The 22,859-nt window shown below is 35.3% G+C and overlaps 2 protein-coding genes across 2 annotated transcripts in view; both read right to left on the bottom strand.

Moving 5' to 3' along the window:
- Window positions 1–2,552: 2,552 nt before the first annotated feature.
- LOC149771235 (uncharacterized) lies at window positions 2,553–4,966 on the bottom strand. The gene is made up of 3 exons (XM_089948684.1): window positions 4,852–4,966; window positions 3,844–3,975; window positions 2,553–3,614 (listed from the first exon to the last, which is right to left on the bottom strand). Exons 1-3 carry the CDS (start codon window positions 4,937–4,939, stop codon window positions 3,349–3,351), a joined length of 486 nt encoding a protein of 161 aa, XP_089804810.1. The 5' UTR covers window positions 4,940–4,966; the 3' UTR covers window positions 2,553–3,348.
- A 35-nt stretch (window positions 4,967–5,001) lies between these two features.
- The window catches only part of LOC149771234 (uncharacterized), a 129,641-nt gene continuing 111,783 nt past the window's right edge, over window positions 5,002–22,859 (bottom strand). Inside the window, exons 13-14 of the mRNA XM_089948683.1 lie at window positions 5,349–5,603; window positions 5,002–5,130 (exon numbers count right to left, since the gene is read on the bottom strand). Coding sequence (XP_089804809.1) covers window positions 5,095–5,130; window positions 5,349–5,603 — 291 coding nt within the window. The 3' untranslated portion in view covers window positions 5,002–5,094. The remainder of the gene's footprint in view (window positions 5,131–5,348; window positions 5,604–22,859) is intronic.

Below are 22,859 nucleotides of genomic sequence, written 5' to 3'. Positions count from 1 at the left end.
ATAAAATGATCTGCAGTGTATATGTTTTCTTCATATATGAGCTTAATTAGAAATTAATGAGATAACACCATGTAAATATACACCTAGTTTGCAATACTGAAAGAAAGAGCCAATGCAATTGTTCAGCATATCTTTTGATGTCACCGAATGTCACAAATATAGTCCATGCAGCAAAATCAGCACACTACACATCTAACATCATGGAAAGTTCCAGCTGCAAAGAGCCCTTCGAGATTACTAACAAGCTAATGTCAAGGAACAAATCTACACCACCTCCAACTACCTTCCCTCCAGTTGACCGTCCGGACATGTTTGCAAAATTTCTTCCTTGACAAAGTACAAACCATTAGAGATAAGCTTGACTACACAATTTCAACTGACTCGTCATCATCATACAGTTGGGATACAGAATTTGAGCGGCAACCATTAGCAGCATTTGAACCTCCCAAACCAAAATGCATCCTTGCTGAAAGCTTGTGCCAAGCTTGCGGTAAGCTTGCGATAAGCTAGTTTGATGTTTATAAGCTAACATGGATGCTTGCGCAAGCTTGTACAAGCAAGTGCAGGCTTAGGCAAGATAGCTGGATATAACTGCAAGCTTGCACAAGCTTGTACAAGCTTTCTTGTTTGCTTCAGAAATTAAAACTAGCTTGCACAAGCTTTCTTGTTTGTTTCATAAAGTACAACTAGCTTGCGCAAGCTTTCTTGTATGTTTCAGAAAGTAAATTTAAACTAGCTTGCAACAAGTTTCTTCATATATATATATACATATATATATATATATATATATATATATATATATATACACACACACACACATATGTATATATCCATTGCTTGTGAAAGTTTGAGACCATGTATCCAAGTAGCAGGCACCATTACTGTCACGCCCCTACGAAAACAAATTCATGACTTGATGAACAATCATGAAGTGTTCATGAAAGTTCCTCAACTAAGTTCATGAACTTGAAGAATTTTGATGAATCATGTACTTGAAGTTCATGAACACAATGATGAATTTTTATGAACTATTATAATATCTTTGAAGTTCCTGAAATGTCATGAACTAATGGTTCATGAACAATTCAAGTACTTTGATGCAATACCATGGTATTTCTTAAAAAAATTTATATTAAATATCTATATCATTATATTCATAAAATGTTCATGAAAATTTATCATACAAACTTCTCACAATATTAGTGAAATTTAAATAAAGGTGAATTTTTTCTTCTTGTTTTAAAATGATATACTGTATAAAATGTTCATACAGATCTTTAATTCAATACTTGTGTACTTAACCTGAGTATTTCTGGATTAATATGGGAGAATATTTTCTGGCCAGCATCAACAAAATGTATTTGCTTTAAAAAGCTTTCAATGACTTTGTCCTAACGTTTTTTTTTTCTTCTCTCCATTACTGTTATAAACTTCACATTCTATTGACTTAGTCACTGGTTGCCAATTTGCAGTAAAAACCGAAATATATTAACAACGATTATCCTGATTGGATGACTTTGAAAAGAGACGTGATAGGATTGGTTAATATACGCGCGCGATTTCAACAGTTAAGCTTCCTCAGAAACCAAAGATCATGCAGATGGTTAGGCAAAAACCTCGAACAAAAACTGTGGACTCCATGGAATGGACAGATGAGAATATTTTCAATATCATTTTTTTTTTAAAGTAAGTAGAAGTGCAGAGAAGCGATTTTGAAGAATATGAAGGAAATGATTTGGTGAGAGCAAAATTAGGTGGAAAAGTGTACCAAGCCTGGATGACCAAAATTACGGTGAGTATATTTTTCTTGGTCATTCGTGATTATTTCATTAGAAGTTATATGGATATTTTATTGGTTTATATATGTCTTCATATTATTTATAACCAAGCTAATGACACGATTTTGTTCAGACCTAATTTAAACTTGCTCATCGAAGTTTTGAAAGTCACTAAACATTATCACCCCCACCCCCTAGACCAGCAAGTTGTTCTCCACCTTTTTTTTTTCTTTGACTGGCGGCGGAGACCAACGTTGTTCTGCACCAGTCGTGCTGAGACGTCCGAGCTATGTCACCTCGGATGATCGGACCGCACGCTATTAATTAATAAATTTATTTAGACTAACCTTTGTATCCAGACGGTAAGTATAATCCCTCTTCTAATGATCCACAGCGTTAAATCCTTTAGAACACACACTTTATTAGTATAAATCCCTGTCAGAACAGAACACCTGTGTATTCATCGGCTGTTGACCTCAGATTTGAATTACCCACGCATGCGTGTAAAGCAGCATCACCATGAGATAAGAGTAACGCGTGAAAACCGTCTAGCGAGGCGTAGATCACTAGGAATTTACTGATGCTTGGGTGGGAACTGTGTCGTTACGGCAGAAATTTAGGAGATAGAGAGAGAGAGACTTCATGTCAGAAATGTGAGATAGAGTGAATGATAAATAAATTGTAAAACGACTACAAACTGTATTCAGATGTGAAAATATGCTACACAATAATAATAATAATAACAATTTATTATTATTACTAGTGGTAGTATCTTCAATCATATTTAATAACATTTACAATGGTATAAATGGATTTTATGACATACATACATATCTACATATTAATACTTTACATTACTTATAAGAAGAACATGATTATTATGATGAATATTATTAATAACATTTGCAATGGTATTTATGAATACATACATACATTACTTAACATTACTTATAACATGATTAGCATGATGAACTTTATTAATAACATTTACAATGGTATTTATGAATACAAACATACATACATACATACATATATACGTCTGTTATAATTATACACCATAACTTGTAACATATGGATAATGTTATATTTTAATCAAAAACAATAGTTTCTTCTTCCCTTCTGACCACTGGTCTTCAAAATTCCTTGATAATTCTGTCCTATGTCTCTTGATCCGTGGAGGAATGATACTTTTCAATCAAACGTGTCTTTGCTGATTTTTCGCCTCGGTATACTTGGTCTCCCATTTCTTCAACCAACCATGACCAAACAATAAATACAGCACTGTATGTTCTAAAATAAAAGAATAATAATAATAACGATCCTTTTCATATGAAATATTCCCCCGCACTGCTGGTATCAAACCATGTACATCCGACTCACTTCCCCATTTCCTGTTTTGACTGCACATGTAAACCTTTCTCCTTCATACTTTAATCCCTCGTGCAACAAATCGTTACTTATAACATGATTAGTATGATGAACTTTATTAATACATACATACATACATTATAAATTGACATGTGAGCTAGCGATAATTTTGTTACTTTTGTCAAATTTGCATGATAATTTGTTAATTTCCGAGATGTATATGTCTGGGTTCTTTATTCTTGCTAATGAGCGGAAATTCTGATAAGAGTTTCTCGTCCTTCAGTACTCTGACAAAAGTCTCAATTTCCTTTCTTCGTGAAAACTTTGATTTTCCTGTCTGGAAACTTTCCAATTCGGAGACTGTTGTAGAGTATATTTTATCTAGAGCATGGCCAACCCCACCAGCCAACTTGCTATGCCTGTCCAAAGTGGCGTCACTCAGCTGATGACTGGCCGATCGTAAGCTTTCTATAAAGATAATAAAAAGTCAGCATTACTATTTTAACCTCCAAAATTAACATTATGTGATAGTTTTCAAATTAATGAACACATAATATATTAGACACCAAGAAATCATGTTAAACTCGTATTTCCACGAATTACAAAATACTGCATATACTAAGACTTCATATATTTATAAAACAAAATTCTTCTAGTTTAAAACGATTAATTATAATTCCGTTATCAAATGATTTACCTTTGAACTCCTTGTTCAAATATTCATTGACTAGGTCAACCTCATCATTGTTTCTGGCACCTCCTCGAAGATTAACTGTTCTGTTCCACATCAAGTCTTGCTGCATTCTCTCTGATACGCACCCAGATAAGTCTGCAAGAATTTAAATTGCTTTGTTACTTAGGACAGTTTTCTCGTTGTTTAACCGATTCTTATACAAATTTACTGTTACTGACCCACAAATGAAATAAAGATGTTATATACTACCGCAGAATGATCACACTAAATTAAAACTATTTTCTTCAGAATATTTGATATATGCATCTGATGATTCTGATGTAGTCCTAATCAGGGCCGGCGCTACCATATAGGCAAACTAGGCAGCCGCCTAGGGCGCTGATTTCAGAGGGCGCATTTTTTTTATTTTTTGTATAATTGTTTATAAATGTTGAAATTGATATATTTTTTTTGGGGGGGGAGGGCGGCGCCAGAATCTAACCTTGCCTAGGGCGCCAGATAGTCTGGTTGGGTTTGGCGCCCGCCCTGGTCCTAATGGGTATTCAGCTGTCACTTCCTTGATGTTCCAAAATTATATTAAATATAGGTGACTTGTTTTTAAATAAATGAATCGATACAATCTTTACTGTGGAACTTTTGTAACATCCAACTAAACACTTGTCATAACTTTTATAATTTATTTTCACATGACATTTTAATATTTTTTGTACAGTAACTCTAAAGCAAACACTAAGTACGGCAAAAAAGGACCCCAAAAAATATAAAGCAGGAATTTTTTTTAAAATTACATTATGAACAAGTAAGCATTTAGTGGATTTTTCTTGTATGTGTTTTGTCATGGATAACCATTTTGTTCTTTATAGTCGCTGGGATAATGAACTAATATAGAATAATTACAGTAATAAAAGTCTTCAATATAGGTTGTTCCTTCATAGATGTTAGATGGAGTTAGCTTGACCTAATTAACATATAAATACATTAATGCTCTGAAACAAATATTACATGGCTTACTTGTAATTAGATTGTGCCCCAGGATAAAGTATCTTCTGTGGTTATTGTTGTGGAATTTGACCGTGTCTTGCTTCCAAAAGGACACCATTGATGGGCCATCATTTTCTCTGACAGCATCTCTTCATACTTTATCTTCCATCCCTCGGATGAGAATCGTCTTTGTATACTCGAATTTACGGTCAGCAGCCTTTTCACTTACAGAGTCTTTCTTGCTCTTCCTTTTCTTAGATTTCCTTCTTGATATCATTTTGCAATTTTCAGAGCAAAACCATTCTTCGTCTGGAAATGAAAACACATGTATCTTACATAAAAATGAGAATATGAAAAAAAATTCTAAGTACGTCAATATGACCATTGATACTGATTTTGACTAAGTGAGGCACATTGGTACTGATGTTTATCACTTGTGCAAAAAAACAGAATACGGATAATTTTGAAACAATAGAATTTCCATCATAAAGCTGTACAAAACAAGCTATAGATGTGTATTATTTTACCTGAAGCAGTAGTATTCTTTTGTGAAATTCTCCAGGTGATGGCACCAAGCCCTCCAATCTTTGTACAGGATTCCCAGCATTGGATCTTGCATTTTGAGCATCTATGTGTCTTTCACAAGACAGGCCATCCCCCCAGCACACTATGGGATACACATGATTATCATCTCTTCTTGGAACATAATCATGCAGCCGCTCCAGCATCCTAATAACACCTGCGGTTGTTGAAGGATTTTCTGGGATCACACCAATATTAAACTGTGAAATGGAACACAGTTTAATTATAATAGAGTATGCAGTTAAAGCGTTTGAGACAAAAAATAATTTTCTCAACTTGCTATTGTTGTATTTTTGCCACAAAATAAAAACGCACATTCTCTTACTTTTCAACCTGTTAGAGTAAGAAAAGAAAAACAATTCAAATCTAAAACTAAGTGCACACATATCGCCTCAGATCGTAAAAGTACATTTGTTTAAACTGCTTCATGTAAACGTTTAATCCAAAACACGGACAAATCGTAGGCACTAGCATAACAATGTTGAACATACATCAATACAACGAACAGTACATCGTTTGAATGAGATCATTGTTATTATCGTGATAGGAGAATGGCATTTAGTATAAATATCAGGCAAGTACATACTACTTCACTTTTCCGCCTTGATTTGGACCAATGTTTGTGATCAATATGATGACAAACAAGGTCCGCCAGTGGATAGAGGCATGGGACATTTTCAGTCAGGATTCGAGACATCACAGCTTCCATTCTATCCCTGGTCGCTTGTATCTCCTCTCGAGAAGGAAAATAAGTGGACATTGGTAGATCTACAGCTCTTCTCACATCAGAGGCCTCCTTGTACATTATGGTGTTCACTGTTCTTTGCTATATATGCTAAGGCCCAAATCATGTACTTGTTGCCATGGTTCCTAGTATGATGCTTTGCCTTTAACTGTCGACCAACATTGTTCCAGCAAATAGTATAGCCTATTTATGGTGTGAAATTTAAGAAACTAATTAAATGCTGTGTTTAATATATGTCCGTGATTCACTGTACTATGATTTATAGTCAGTATTGAAATGTATCATTCTTCCACGGATAAAGAGACACGGGACAGAATTATCAAGGAATTTCGAAGACCCGAAAGCATAATTCGCTGTCTTGTTGCTACGGTAGCATTCGGAATGGGGATCCAAACTAGCGATGTAGATATCGTTATTCTTTGGGGATGCCCAAAGAGCATTCTGAGCTATTGGCAAGAGATGGGAGATGTGCCAGAGATGGGAGAAAAGGTTATGCTTGTCTCCTACCTTACATGACAAGCATGATGACGACAACAGATGAAAACATGATAGAAGTTGCGAAAAATCGTCAAGTCTGTTTAAGAAGAAAAATTCTTGAGGCATTGTGGATCCCCGAAATGGATAAACTTCCCGCTGGCCTAAAAGAATGTTCCGCGGGAAGTTGCAATATATGCTCTTGCGGCAAATGCAACTGTTATGTAAATTGTTGCAACACTTGTCAATGCAGTGATCAGAAGGGAAGAAGAAACTATTGTTTTTGATTAAAATATAACATTATCCATATGTTATAAGTTATGGTGTAAAATTATAACAGACGTATATATGTATGTATGTATGTATGTTTGTATTCATAAATACCATTGTAAATGTTATTAATAAAGTTCATCATGCTAATCATGTTATAAGTAATGTTAAGTAATGTATGTATGTATTCATTAATACCATTGCAAATGTTATTAATAAAGTTCATCATGCTAATCATGTTATAAGTAATGTATGTATGTATGTATGTATGTATTCATAAATACCATTGTAAATGTTATTAACAAAGTTCATCATACTAATCATGTTATAAGTAATGTATGTATGCATGTATGTTTGTATTCATAAATACCATTGTAAATGTTATTAATAAAGTTCATCATGCTAATAATGTTATAAGTAATGTTAAGTAATGTATGTATGCATGTATGTATGTATGTATTCATAAATACCATTGCAAATGTTATTAATAATATTCATCATAATAATCATGTTCTTCTTATAAGCAATGTAAAGTATTAATATGTAGATATGTATGTATGTCATAAAATCCATTTATACCATTGTAAATGTTATTAAATATGATTGAAGATACTACCACTAGTAATAATAATAAATTATTATTATTATTATTATTATTATTATTATTATTGTGTAGCATATTTTCACATCTGAATACAGTTTGTAGTCGTTTTACAATTTATTTATCATTCACTCTATCTCACATTTCTGACATGAAGTCTCTCTCTCTCTATCTCCTAAATTTCTGCCGTAACGACACATTTCCCACCCAAGCATCAGTAAATTCCTAGTGATCTACGCCTCGCTAGACGGTTTTCACGCGTTACTCTTACCTCGTGGTGATGCTGCTTTACACGCATGCGTGTGTAATTCAAATCTGAGGTCAACAGCCGATGAATACACAGGTGTTCTGTTCTCACAGGGATTTATACTAAAAAAGTGTGTGTTCTAAAGGATTTAACGCTGTGGATCATTAGAAGAGGGATTATACTTACCGTCTGGATACAAAGTTTTGTCTAAATAAATTTATTAATTAATAGCGCGCGGTCCGATCATCCGAGGTGACATAGCTCGGACGTCTCAGCACGACTGGTGCAGAGCAACGTTGGTCTCCGCCGCCAGTCAAAGAATAAAAAAAAAAGGTGGAGAACAACTTGCTGGTCTACCCCACCCCCCAGTTCTCGATACCAGACGTGGTACGATATCGATAGGAGTTGAGATGTTCGAGATCGTTTTCTTTTACATGACATCACTATTTCTATAATCTGATGTAATTTGGTAATTTAAAAAAAAAAACTTAAGAAAATAGTTAATGCGTGAAACTGTTCACAAAGAAGTGCAAATAACAACGTGATGAAACCGGAAGCAGCTATACGCAACATGCGGAGTCGGAGTGGATGCATTAGTGACATACTAAGGGCCTATACCACACAAGTCTGGCGTTTTATCAGTAAAAAATGGCGAGAATATTTGAAGGCATGAAATAACCGTTGTCTGTAATATATACGGTTATTTAGTGTAACGATGTTGTCAAAAAAAAAACCTGTCATATTTTACTGAATAAAACATCCGTCTCCTGTGACCATACCTATGGCTAGACAGATTCAGTTAATATAAAAGTGACAAAATTCTGCAGTAATATAAATGCTCAGTATTATGTGTCAGGGATTAAATCATTTTTGAGTTGGATCATATTATTCCAGTAAGTAAAGTGGGGTACAATGATAATGTGCTAAAGGCTAAAAACAATGTTGATCAGAGATTATCTGTAATTAACTAACTTTACCTTTTTTTCAGACCAGACAGCAGAAAAGTAAAATTGTTAGAGGATGAAGTTTGTAGGTTGAGGAGGAAAATTTGAAAACTGGAGGATCCACGATGGAAGAGACATTAAATTGTGACTGCTGCAACAATGTTAAAGATCCAAACAGTAATCGGATGGAACAGCTTAAGCTGCAGAAGGAGACATTCAGTAGTGACAATGGACAGGATTTGATTAAATTATAGACCCTGAACATCTTCACAAAATAGTTATCAGACAGGTCAGTCTCTGGAAGAAGATTGGTCAGGAGAAACCCCAGCTGAAAGACAGCCCCATGACGATGAAATATGCTTCAACAGTTGATTGCAGGCAACTGCCCCAATATCTCTTGAACATTTTTCAAAGAAAAATTACAGAACATACAAAAAGTGTTGCTAAGGGTAAAAAAAAAAGAATATCACTTGTCAGTTTAAATTTATCTGAAATCAAATACAGTTTTTAAGATATGTTGCATTTTATACTGTATTAACCCCATCCCCTATCTAAGGTTATTGTGTGATTCATGATGAAATAGGTATTTGTGACTTGTCAGGTAATCATATTTTGTTTTATAGGCACTGTTCATGAAGTCATGAATCATTGAGAGACTTTGTTCATCATAGTTCATGAATATGTTCATGCACTTGTTCATGAATGATGATGATCCAATTTGTGGACTGTTTTCAGTTCATGCACATTCTAGAATACTTCATGAACCTTTTGATGAACTTTCATCAATGGTTCTTGAACCAAGTTCATGAACAGTTCATGCCAGTTCATTCATTATTCATGATCATTTCATAGGGGCGTGACACTTGCAGCTAGGGGAACACATAAAGCTTCTGCAGCCTTGGGTAAGCTTGTAGTGAATGAATAAACTTGAACAATAGAATTAAACTTAATGTTTTGGTGGAACAGATTTGTTTTCCACTGCATTGCAACTATAAGATTACATTATTTAATCATTAAATATGCAGATTACTTCATTGGAATGAAGTAAAACTTTGCAATATATTATGATAATATGGTCCACCAGGAGCAGTTGAGTCTAAAATGCATGTTTGGACAGGGGCCTTCGGACTCCCAGACCCCCCCTTCACATTTTCAGGGTTTTTTTGGAAGGGGGGAAAACACAATCATGTCTGATTTTTGAAAGCCCAGATGCTTGTTGCAAGAAATCTCTGCAAGCTTGCAACAAGCTAGTAACAAGCTTGCGCAAGATTGCAACAAGCTAGTAACAAGCTTGCGCAAGCTTGTGTATACTTATTGTACTAGGTAAATAAATAACAAGCTTGCGCATGCTTGTGCAAGCTTAAGCTTGTGCATGCTTATGACACTTTTGTTAAATAAGCTTGCTGCAATGTTCCAAATACAAGCTTGTCGCAAGCTTTATAAATAAGCTTGTCGCAAGCTTGCTGCAAGCTTTAAAACAAGCTTGCGCAAGCTTGCTGCAATGTTCCAAATACAAGCTTGCCACAAGCTTTATAAATAAGCTTGTGGCAAGCTTGCTGCAAGCTTTAAAACAAGCTTGCAATTTTGGTTTGGGCTGTCTCTATGGATTTCGTACGTACAATCCTGATGACAAGTGCTCCAAAGTCATGTGAACTTGATCCAATTCCAACATCACTGCTGCTTGAGTGCTTAGATCCAGTATAGATTCACTGATGTTATTGTTACCGCTCTTTCATCAGGGGAATTCATATCCTTTTTCAAAACTGCCACTGTAAAGACTCTGATGAAGAAACCAACACTAGACCATAACGATTTAAAGAACTACCACCCAGTTTCTAATCTCCCATTCATATAAAAAATCTTAGAAAAGGTTCTTCTGTCCCAGCTTGTATCTCATCTAAATTCAAACAGTCTTTTTAGCAACGTACAATCTGCATATCGCCCTTGCCACAGTACTGACAATACTCTTCTAAAAGTAGTTAATGACATTCTCTCTGCTTTGGATAGCGGAAAGATTACAGTCCTCACCCTCTTTGATTTGTCTGTGGCATTTGACACAATAGACCATGATATATTACTTCACTCTCTCCAGCATGTTTTTGGCATTCATGATACAGCCTTACTGTGGTTCAAGACCTACTTGGTCAACAGGACACAAATTGTGTCTGCAAATGGAATACACTCCAGCCCAGTTGATCAATGTTGTGGTGTTCCACAGGGGTCTGTTCATGGACTTGTTTGTTTCATTCTATACACTCAGCCGCTCTCAATTGTCATAGATCATCATCCAGTGTCTCACCAACTGTATGCTGAAGACATCCAAATATACAAATCTAGCCACCCAACTGAAGTTGATGCTACTGGCCAAGGTGTAGAGAGGTGCATTTCTGATGTGAAATCATGGATGACATGTAACAAACTGCAGATGAATGATGATAAAACTGAGGTCATTCTGATCACAACACAAAGACTTTCTCATTCACATCCTTTACCTCAAACAATAAATATCAGCAACACCAACATTAAATTCACACAATCAGTACGGAACCTAGGTGTTACTCTGGACAGTACTCTCACACTGCACCAACATGTCATGAACATATGCAAGGCTGCATATTTTGAGCTGAAACGCATCAGCTCCATTCACAAATATCTTTCAGCTGATGCCACTAAAAAACTTGTGTTCATTGGTACATTCAAGACTGCACTATTGTACCTCAATTCTGTCTGGTTCATCTCAATATCTACTCCAGAAACTTCAAAAATTTCAAACACAGCTGCATGGATCATACTTACCATGATCAGAGCACACCTCCCCACTGCTCTGTACCCTAGACTGGCTATCCATTCAATCCAGAATCAAACACAAAATTTGTTCTCTGTGCTACGTTGTACTGACGGACTCCAGTCCAACATACCTATCCGACCTCACCCATGTGTACACACCAGCAAGATACTTATGCTACTCTCCTGACAATCGTATACTCATTTTACCCAATAAAAAAACAAAGTCCTATGGACAGCGTTCTTTTGCGTACCAGGACCCAGCAACGTGGAATGAATTGCCCACTGAACTTAGACACAAGGCGATATTTCAGTATCTACCCCGGTATTACTGTATTCTCAATGAGTTTAAAAAGAAAAATGAGAGTTATATTTTGCAAATGAATCTATATCTTCCATAAATTTTTCATACAATTCTGGACAGCAATCAGTTATATATCCATAAAACTCTTAAATTTTGATGCATACATGAGTAAATGAATATATAAATGGAAATGAAATCTGAAAAAAAGATTAAAGAAAATCAAACTTTTTGGAGGTAGTTCGCATTACACTGCCTAATTGGGATTTAAATCATACTTTCATGGATACAAGAGAAACTGACACAAAATATAGTAAAGGATGCCAATATTACATTGGTGGGGAAAAACTAAAACCAACTGAATACAAGGTAAAAGCTGTCTTGAGAGACTGCTCCATCTCGAAACAAAATATATTCTCTGAAGTCGTGTGGTCTCCCATAGCAGGCTTGTACAAAAATACCAGAATCCAAAGTAGAATTTGATGATCTTATGTTACTTGTTTAGGCTCGAATAAACAGTAACACAAGAAAGAGTGAAAACAATAAGCTTTCAAAAATATAATAATTTCTTTTCCAGAAAAATTATGTAAAGTGAGAAGAAAAAAATATGAACAAATCCGAAAATAATCAAAGAATAATCCACGAATGAAATTTTTGTAGCCCTATTAATAAAATATTTCTGGACAGCACTCAGTTTTGGAAAAGAATTCAAACTAAATAGGGAAAAAAACCTGAAAACTTAAAATTATTCATCAAACAGTTATACATCCATAAAACCCTTACATTCTTACTCATACAAGAATAAATAAATATATAAATTAAAATGAAATCTAAAAAAAAAAGATTAAAGAAAATCAAATTTTCTGGAGGTAGTTGGCAGTACACTGCCTAATTGGGATTTAAATCATACTTACTGTATATAAGAATAGTTCACACAAAATATAGTAAAGGATGCCAATATTTTATTGCTGGGTAAAAACAAAAAACAACTGAAGACAAGGTACAACCTGTCTTGAGAGACCGCTCCATCTCAAAACAAAAAATGTTCTCTCAAGACATGTAGTCTCCAATAGTAGGCTTGTACAAAAAGAACAGAATCCATGGTAGGATTTCAGAATTTTTTCAGAAGGAAAAGTAACCAGAATCACTTTACAGCTATTAGATCCTGTATTCATAGTTCTTGTTAAAATATTGCATTCATTCATCTGAAAACAAAATTATATGGCCAAAAAGTGATAGATACTTTAAATATTAAATGTTAAAATCATTTATATTTGAAGATGTATTTGCATGACTTAGCATGTACAATCATTTCTAATTTATTCCTTGTCCTTTATAACCTGATTGTTTCACTGACCATTTAAACTACTGGTTTCAAGTAGTTTCATCTTTTTCTCTTCTTTCAATTACAATAATGCTTTTCTCCAGTGTTAAAATTGTCGCGTTGTACTTTCTGTTTATAAGCAGTAGCATTAAACAATTTTCAAGGTGGCTGCTGTGGTGGAAAGGATGTCTGAGCTATACCATTTTCAATTGTAACAACCAAACCATGTAATCAGTTTGTTTATGTGCTTTTGTGTAATGTTTCTTGGCAATCATCTAAGAAGTTTAGGAGGAACAGCGATAACAAACTTGTTTAAATGGGTGGAGCTCTAATAGGCCATCTCATAAACTCTATACTCAGGAGAGCTAAACAAAACTGAACAAATGAAAAGTGAATGGTATTTTATAGGCTTTCCCTGTCATTAATAGTTGTCTATCAAGATACCAGCAGATTATGGTTGACACTAAAGATTATTGATCAAAAGGCTCTAAGTGATTACTACATTTGATATGGAATCTTAAGGCTAATTGTATGTGTAGTGACCATTCTTTTCTTATTAGACTTATCAGAACCATTACTTGGACTCTAGAATTTAGATTTTATTACCCTAATTGGAAGCAATCCACACAATTTGGTCAAAGTACTTACTCGAGAGCAAAAGTGATGCAAATGCCCATTTTTTGGCACCACTTTTCAAAACAAAACATACAGGACTATTCCATACCTTAAGTATGAGAATTCCACAAACCCACATCTAGAACTAAAGTTACAAACATTGTTCATCATTCAGTCACAGTTACCTTGACCTTTGACCTTTTGAATCCAAAAATTGATATTGTTGTGTACCCAATGTTGAAGTTTTCCCGAAACATTGGTGAAGGACATGATCAATAACTGAAATGTCTGTGTGGAAACTGTTTTCTTTCCAAATGACCCTGACCCGCACCTTTTGACTGCAAATTCAAAAGGCTTCTCCAAGTAAAGGAAGCCACAAAGTTTGTTACAGAATTTTCATGCAGAATATGACTGTTCAGAAATCATTTGTATTCTTACAATGACCTTCACCTTCAACCTTTGGGCCATCAATAGTCCTTTCATACCATCTCTCTTCTCAGAGTCAGTGACTTTGACCTTTTTATCAGAATATATAAAGGATTCGTCCTAACACCAAGTACAACTATCCACAATGTTTGGTTACTTATATTTGCAGAACTCAATGTGCAAAAAACAATGTTCTGCTATCAGTAATAGTGATTTTGAATGATGTTCTTTTTATGACACATCAACTGGATTCTTCCCAAACTTCAAGCCATGGACAAAAATTGTTTTCTATACATCATGAACAACTTAGAAACAAATAACAATAAAAAGGATGATGAGTCTGAAAGGTAGTCGCACAAACTATTGCTTTATTAAAGCACATCAATTCATATACTTACATCTTTCCCCAGAAACAATTTCCTAAAATAAAGAAAACAAAGTAACAATTTAATATTCATTATTTATTCTTATCATTTCTTGAATTATTTACATCCAACAATATGAACATTTCATTACATCATAAACCTGCATAATGAACTTGCTAAGACTGTGATTTAGATTATGGTGTAAGGAATCTTCAAATATTCTTCACTTGCCAAGCATGCTAGTGATACTGATGTTGTATGTGAGGAAAGAAAATGCACAGAAATTGGTTAATATAGCAAAATATAAACATCACACGTGTAAATAGCTATACTCCTGATTAGCAATTACGTAAGCAAATTCAATCTCCTCGATACACCAACATGTCAAGGAACAAATCTGCACCACTTCCAACTACCTTCTCTCCAGTTGACCTTCCGGACATGTTTGCAAAATTTCTTCCTTGACAAAGTACAAACCGTTAGAGATAAAAGTTTGATACCACAATTTCAATTGAATCGTCATCACTATACAGTTGGGATACAGAATTTGAGTGGAAAACATTAGCAGCATCTGAACCTGTCTCTATGGATTTTGTACGTACGAACGTGATGAAGAGTTCACCAAAGTTATCTGAACTTGATCCAATTCCAACATCACTGCTGCTTCAGTCCTTAGATCCAGTATTGCCTTCACTAACTGATGTTATCAATACCTCTCTCTCATCCGGGGAATTCCCATCATTTTTCAAAACTGCCATTGTAAAGACTGATGAAGAAACCAACACTAGACCATAACGATTTAAAGAATTACCGCCCAGTTTCTAATCTCCCATTCATATAAAAAATCTTAGAAAAGGTTCTTCTGTCCCAGCTTGTATCTCATCTAAATTCAAACAGTCTTTTTAGCAATGTACAATCTGCATATCACCCTTGCCACAGTACTGACAATACTCTTCTAAAAGTAACTAATGACATTCTCTCTGTTTTGGATAGCGGAAAGATTACAGTACTCACCCTCCTTGATTTGTCAACAGCATTTGACATAATATACCATGATATATTACTTCACCGTCTCCAACATGTATTTGGCATTCATGATACAGATATACTGTGGTTCAAGTCCTACTTGGTCAACAGGACACAAATTATATCTGCAAATGGAATACACTCCAGCCCAGTTGATCTATGTTGTGGTGTTCCACAGCGGTCTGTTCATGGACCGGTTCTCTTCATTCTGTACACTCAGTCGCTCTCAAGTGTCATAGATCATCATGCAGTGTCTCACCAATTGTATGCTGATGACACCCAAATATATAAATCTAGCCACCCAACTGAAGTTGATGCTACCATCCAAGGTGCAGAGAGGTGCATTTCTGATGTGAAATCATGGGTGACATTTAACAAGCTGCAGATGAATGATGATAAAACTGAGGCCATTCTGATCACAACACAAAGACTTTCTCATTCACATCCTTTACCTCAAACAGTAAATATCAGCAGCACCAACATTAAATTCACACAATCAGTATGAAACCTAGGTGTTACTCTGGACAGTACTCTCACACTGCACCAACATGTAATGAACATATGCAAGTCTGCATATCTTGAGCTGAGATGCATCAGCTCAATTCGCAAATATCTTTCAGTTACAATGATGCCACTAAAACACTTGTATGTTCATTAGTACATTCAAGACTTGACTATTGTAACTCAATTATGTCTGGTTCATCTCAATATCTACTCCAGAAACTTCAAAATGTTCAAAACACAGCTGCTCTGATCATACCTTGAGCACCATGATCAGATCACACCTCCCCACTGCTCTGTACCCTACACTGGCTATCCATTCAATCCAGAATCAAAAATAAAATTTGTTCTCTGTTCTACGTTTCACTGTCGGACTTTGGTCCAACATACCTATCTGACCTCACCCATGTGTACACACCAGCAAGATACTTACGCCCCTCTTCTGACAATCCTATAATCATTATTCCCACTATGAAAACAAAGTCATATGGACAGCATTCTTTTGCATAAAAAGGCCCAGCAAAGTGGAATGAATTGCCCACTGAACTGAGACACAAAGACAAAGTGATCACATTCACGAGGGCTCTCAAAACACACTTATTTCGACTGCAAGAACAAACCTAAAGACCCAATAATGTTTCCTACCTTAAATATTCTCAGCATGTTTTTTAATGTTTTCTAATTTCATGGTGTTGGTTTTTGTAATCATATCATTATATGTTTTTTTCTGTGACCCGGGACTTGAGTCGTGTGCTAATGTGCATGGTTGTTGTGAGTGAGTGAACGAGTGAGCGATCGATCATGGTGCATGATTCATGTGTGTCACGTGTATGAAAACCACATCTCTGCGATACTAAAAAAAGGGAATTACTACTCGAGGCTAGAGAGAGAGTCATACAATACCTCGAGCAGTACGGAGATTTGTCTTTCACGTAAGTGAAAGACAAAGGGATTGAATACCTTAATATATTTCGGGAAAGTAATACTCTTTGATCCTGGTAAGGAATTGTTTTTATTTTTGTGATAAAATTATAAATGCCGGTGGGTGGGTTATATAATGTGTATTGTATTTGTTATATTATGTATTTTGTTCGATTTACAAAAATGGCACTAACAGCTGCCTCGCTTGGCGCTCAGCATTAAGAGGTTAGTGTTAGGACTGGTCGGCCCAGTGTCAGGATAATGTGACTGGGTGGGACATCATGCTACATGTCTGCGGCATGATGCCCCAGTGCTAGACATCACTATAAACTGCCACATTGCAGACATCGTAGCGATATGACTGAACAATTATTAAAGCTACGTTAAAAATCAAAATCACATCGCATATTTTGTTCATCTTGTATTCTAAGTATGTGTTTTGTATTGTTTTAGGTTTGTTTATTGTACCTCAGACCAATTGTCATAAATCCCACAATCGACATCAAGAGTACTTATTTCTTTGCGAGAGGAGTGAGAGCTCACATAACTTATAGGTGTTGTCTAATGTTGTAAAGCGCTTAGAGCATCTAAAGATTAGGCGCTATACGAAGTCCTCATTATTATTATTATTACAAAAGTGCTAATTTAAGCACAAGTTGTTTGATAAATATCGGTGAATGTACGACGAAACTGAGTAACTGGAAGTAAAATAACCATCCTTAAGCCTGGATATATTGAATTTCAATGGGAAATGATGCTCATAATCGCTTTCACCATTTCATTCAGGGACATGTTCTACACATCAACTACTACTCACTAGCTATAATTTCCAATTAACAAGATAGTCCCTGTGGAAAACAAAAAAAAAAAACAACCAATGTCACATAATTGATACTTTACTGGATGAAAATATGGAAATACAAGAAGTTATTTTTTGACCAGAAATAATGGCATCATAAAAAATAAAACTTACAAACTATTTATACACATAAATACATCCTGTTCCATTTCCTCAGTTATAATACAGAACTAAAAGAGGAAGTTTAATAAGGGAAATTATGCAACATGTAAATTTCATTTCTGGCCAATATTCCTTTACATTAACTTTAGCAATAATTTGTTTGAGATTCAGCTCAATCAGAAGTTGGAATTTTGATCCTCACATTTTTCTTTAACAAGAATCTGTATGACAATAATTTCCTGGAATTCAAGATAAAACTATTTCAACAGACCAAATGCTGAGTGTTGAAACCATGTCCAATATTCTTTAGAAATCAAACAAGGATTTTCAAATTAGGTGTTGTGGTAGAGGATAGCATCTTGGCACCATTTTCATTGAAGAACACTAAGACATAGTTAGAAATCTTTTTGTGAAAACCCCAATATGAAAATAACTTTGTATTTTTTACAAGGAAAGATACTATTTTCAAGATCATATGGCCATATTGAGGGAAAATTTGCATCATTTTAAGTTTGAACTAATCTTCTGATAAAATCCCTTATCAGAATTTAAGGAGTTGCAATAACATTTTCAAGCTTGCCACCATATGTCCATATCTGACCTCAGATCAGCATCATTTTAATTTGTGACCAACATGCCAGTATAAAATATCTTTTAGTGAGAATCTTGATATGACTTTCCATTTCGGAAGAACAACAGTAATAATACTTTCAAGATGGCCTCCATGGTGGTCATGATGGATAACAGAAGCACACAATTTCTCCTGAGGGTCAATTAGAACTAATATCAAGTAGACGGTTCTGAATCTCTTGATCACATTCCAAACCTCTTTGAAGTGTGAAGACATGAGCTCGGTCTAAGAGAGAAAAAACAAAACCGAGAGAGAACTTGTAGTTTCTGGTATAGAAATAAAAGAGCCCCATCTTAACAGCAAAAATGGAATACACAACTAAAAAGCACAGTAATGGGAACAACCAGTCAATTTCCAAGACACTACTGGTTACTTTGTGATTCACTTGCAGTAATGGAGGCGATGTTATTCAAGAAATTTTTCAGAAGACATCTAACAAGACAGGATATACAATTTGTGGTTCTTTGATCACTAAAAGCCATGATGTAATTCTACTAGGCTACTTAAAATTGAGCAAAACATGGAACAACTTTTTTCAATGATATTCCTGATTTGAAATGAGAGAGGACATCAACAATGGGATCAAGGGGTGTGATATCTGTACAGCAGATAAGAGACTCAATAGAAAACCAAAAGTGCTAATGGGATTTATAGGAGTAGGACTTCCTTTCGATAAGCAACATACATATTGGGACCATTGCCAGAAAATACAAGGGGATAATAAGTACATATTAGTAGTCACTGATCACTTTTTCTGAATGGGTGGAGATTTTCTAATATGCCTGACCCAGTTTAATCAGCAGAAAATGCGCTAAAGATTATGGATGAAATCTTTAGGAGATATGGATACCCATTGTTGCTGCATGCAGATCAAGGAAGAAACTATGAAAGTGTCATATTTTCTGAACTTTGTAGAATTTTATTACTTTGTAAACAAGAACAAGTCACAGAAACCAAAGATGTTATGGCCAAGCTCAACAGCTGAACCGCACCTTGCTGAGGAAGATAGTCATATCTTAAAGAGGAACAATAAGACTCGAGATCTGCATATTAGGGTGTTTAGCTGCAGCATACCAAGCCACACAACAATTTACAACTATGACACCATATATTTTGATGCTAAGATGAGATACTGCTTGGAACAGTTGCAAGCAAGGAACAAGTTACAACTTATCAGGAATAAGTCGATATCTTTAAGAATAGATTGAAACATTATAATGGTGTCCTCAGGAAGAATTTAATAAGCAGCAAAAGCCGAACTGATCTGTATGATGTGAAATTATCCTAGTTAAATTACAGTCCTTGGCTTTGATCGTTACTGAAGCTAGATACAAGGTATTTCACCAAGGCTACATATGTTGTATGATGATCTGTTTGTAGTTAAGAAGAAGACCTATGGTCTGAATTCTATTATTCTACTGTACCAAAAAGGATGGGATAAGCTGTTACATAAACTGAAGCCTTATGTTGGATAGAGTCCACCAGAATGGATGATGAAACTATGGAAAAAAATAGCAAGGTTGGATTTGTATCAAATTTTAAGACTAGAATCCAGTCAAACATTATACTTGAATGAATGCATTACGTAAAGTGAAGCTGAATAAATTGTATCATAATTTGTGGGGGTTTTACTTGTTCTATCACATTGGACGCATCAAACAAGGTTGCAAATAAATAAACAAATACATAACTATATGTGTACAGATGTATAATGAAAAATAATGTGATGTGCAATTTTCAGTCATATCGCTACGATGTCGGCAATGTGGCAGTTTAAAGTTATGTCTAGCAATTGGGCATCATGCCGCAGACATGAAGCATTAATTCCCACCCAGTCACTTCATCCTGACACCAGGCCGACTGGTTCTAATACTAACCTCTTAATGATGAACGCCCAGCAAGGCAGCTCTTAGTACCATTCTTGTAAGTCTTTGGTAAGACTCGGCCAGGGATCGAACCCATGACCTCCTATATCCAAGACGGACACTTGAAAAATAATAATTATACAAATCTGCATGCACTTCAACAACATCAGAACAGAGCAGGATATCGCCTAATCATTTTTCAGGTTGAGATGGCATCAATACTGATTACTGTCAAGTCTCTAACAGTAGAAGAAGAGTCTAGCAGTGTCACAAATACATAATGGAGGTGGTTGTCATTGGAGATAAAGAGTAAGGTGGTGAGCCACATTCATAAGAAGCAGACACCCTAAGATCAAGTGTTGTTTCACTGCAACAGCGGAGGATTAAGATGCAAGTATTAGCATGCAATATTACCTGACACACAAGGAGAAAGTTAATCATCTGAGATAACTAGTGCATCCTGTAAATGAGGAGGATAACCTATTCCATGATCTAAGTCCTTATGTTCCTTGGAAAAATGATATGGGTGAGCTTCACCACGAAGAATCAAAGCAAATTTGGAAGGAAATGACATGCTAAGATGAGGAAGGAAGACTTCTGTCATCCATGCAGGTGTCTGCACATGTGGATCCAGAGCTTGGTACCATTATGACTAAAGGAATTTTTAATGTGGGGAAAAAAGTTAAAATATAAAAGTTGAATGGGCAAAACAAAACATAATAGCAGTGCCAATATCAGTTTTCTAACCAGCAATATGTTGGGTGTAAGAATTTGGAAAACATATCAATACCTAGTATGTGTGTGGGTAAAGCAGTGACAAATGTGGGTAAATGGGTCAGCATCATGACAAATATGGGTAACTGGATGATATTCCTGCTGTTTCAGCACAATTTAGTTATGGTATGATCTCATGGGAATCGGGCTGTCCTTCATTTATTAATGGTTAGCCAATCATATTATGTAAAGAAAGTGGGTGTGCAATTATCATATATATAGGTAAAAGACAATAGCCTGAACAAGATAAAAGTTTGATATATGAAATGGGAATAGAGACATACCCCAAAAAAATGTTTTTGAGGGACTCCATCACCAAGAATGAGGGACAGAGCATGCAAATGAGGAACATAAGTGTGTTAGAGTAATAAACATAATACATTCTCTCAAAACATCATTAAATACCAGTAATGCATATTTATAATAAATATTTATGTATAAAAACCAGTACCGACCTATTTACAATATATACAATATATAAAATTCAAGTCTGTGACTACTCAATTCATGCTAAGTGGCTATAGTAAGCACTTTTCAGGCCCTGCAGCTCATGTTCAGTGTAGATCCTGTTGGTAGCTGACCCTAGTCTACATTTTGAAATTAAATGTGCCCTACAGTTTCTGCAAACAATTTACTCCTGAACTCTGACTTTTTTTCTCACTAGAGAGAAAACTCGCTCAAAGTGTGCAGAAGAATGAGACATTGTCATTAATGAAAGCATTATTTTTGACAATATTTTGAAGACCACTGTTCGATCTTGCTTCATCTGACCGACAGCAACCCAGGTTTCATCAATTCTGTTTCTCAGACATGACTGATTATCTGTGGACTGATAAATTGCCATTTTCAATTTCACATCTGTTACAGTCACTTCCTTGGGTAATAATACTGAAAATCTTTCAAAGAAATAATCCAAAGATGCCATTTTAGCTTTTCAGATGCAATGCTGGATCCAACATTTTAGTATGCCTTAATAAATCATCCCAGTTGTCCCAGAAGACTTTGTAAGCACCTGTTGATGCTTAGCCATCTAGTTGAAACATTTTAGAATTGTATTTCCTTGGTAACATGTAGAACCTGCATATCTTTGAACACTGCTTGCCATTTACTGCATTTGTCCAAATAATAATATATATAAAAAGCTGATGAACATTAAGTGGCAGACATGCAGCTATATGTATCAGGTGATACACACAGCCTGAAAGATATAAATTGGGTTGCTCTTTAATCATAAACCCATATACTCCTCTGTCCTTCACAACCATCACAGTGGCACTGTTAGACCCAAGGGCCCAGCAATTCTTCCAAGGAATGTCATGAACTTGCAATTCATTCTGTATCAGATTGAATATTGCTTCACCTGTTGCACTGTCTTCACAAACAGGGATTGAAAGAATGTCTGATGTTACCGATGATGATAATGGATCAACAGATCTGATAACATGAGGAAAGATCTTGAAGTTTCCTTGATCACTGCTTTCATCTGTAGAAACAGTGAATGGGCAATTACGCATTCTTCCAGCTAATTGTAATGTAGTACTTGCTGCTATTTCTTCAACAATAGCAGTTCCTTTTGATCTGCCACAATGAAATTATTTAGCAATGTCAGAGTCACTAAACATAATTTTAAAAGCATTTGATATTGATTCAAATGCGCTAATAGGCAGATTGAGTTCAGTAA

The sequence above is a fragment of the Sinohyriopsis cumingii genome, unplaced genomic scaffold (assembly GCF_028554795.1).
Source record: "Sinohyriopsis cumingii isolate HCF-2022 unplaced genomic scaffold, ASM2855479v2 utg002017l, whole genome shotgun sequence".
NCBI lineage: Eukaryota > Metazoa > Mollusca > Bivalvia > Unionida > Unionidae > Sinohyriopsis > Sinohyriopsis cumingii.
This window is presented reverse-complemented; position numbering and strand designations above follow the sequence as displayed.

Coding starts and splice junctions, on each gene's coding strand:
- LOC149771235 (XM_089948684.1), bottom strand. CDS start 4,939: ATGGTGTCCTTTTGGAAGCAAGACACGGTCAAATTCCACAACAATAAC. Junction 3,976..4,851: donor GGGGCACAATCTAATTACAA/GTAAGCCATGTA, acceptor AAATTCTTGCAG/ACTTATCTGGGTGCGTATCA. Junction 3,615..3,843: donor TTTGAACAAGGAGTTCAAAG/GTAAATCATTTG, acceptor TTATCTTTATAG/AAAGCTTACGATCGGCCAGT.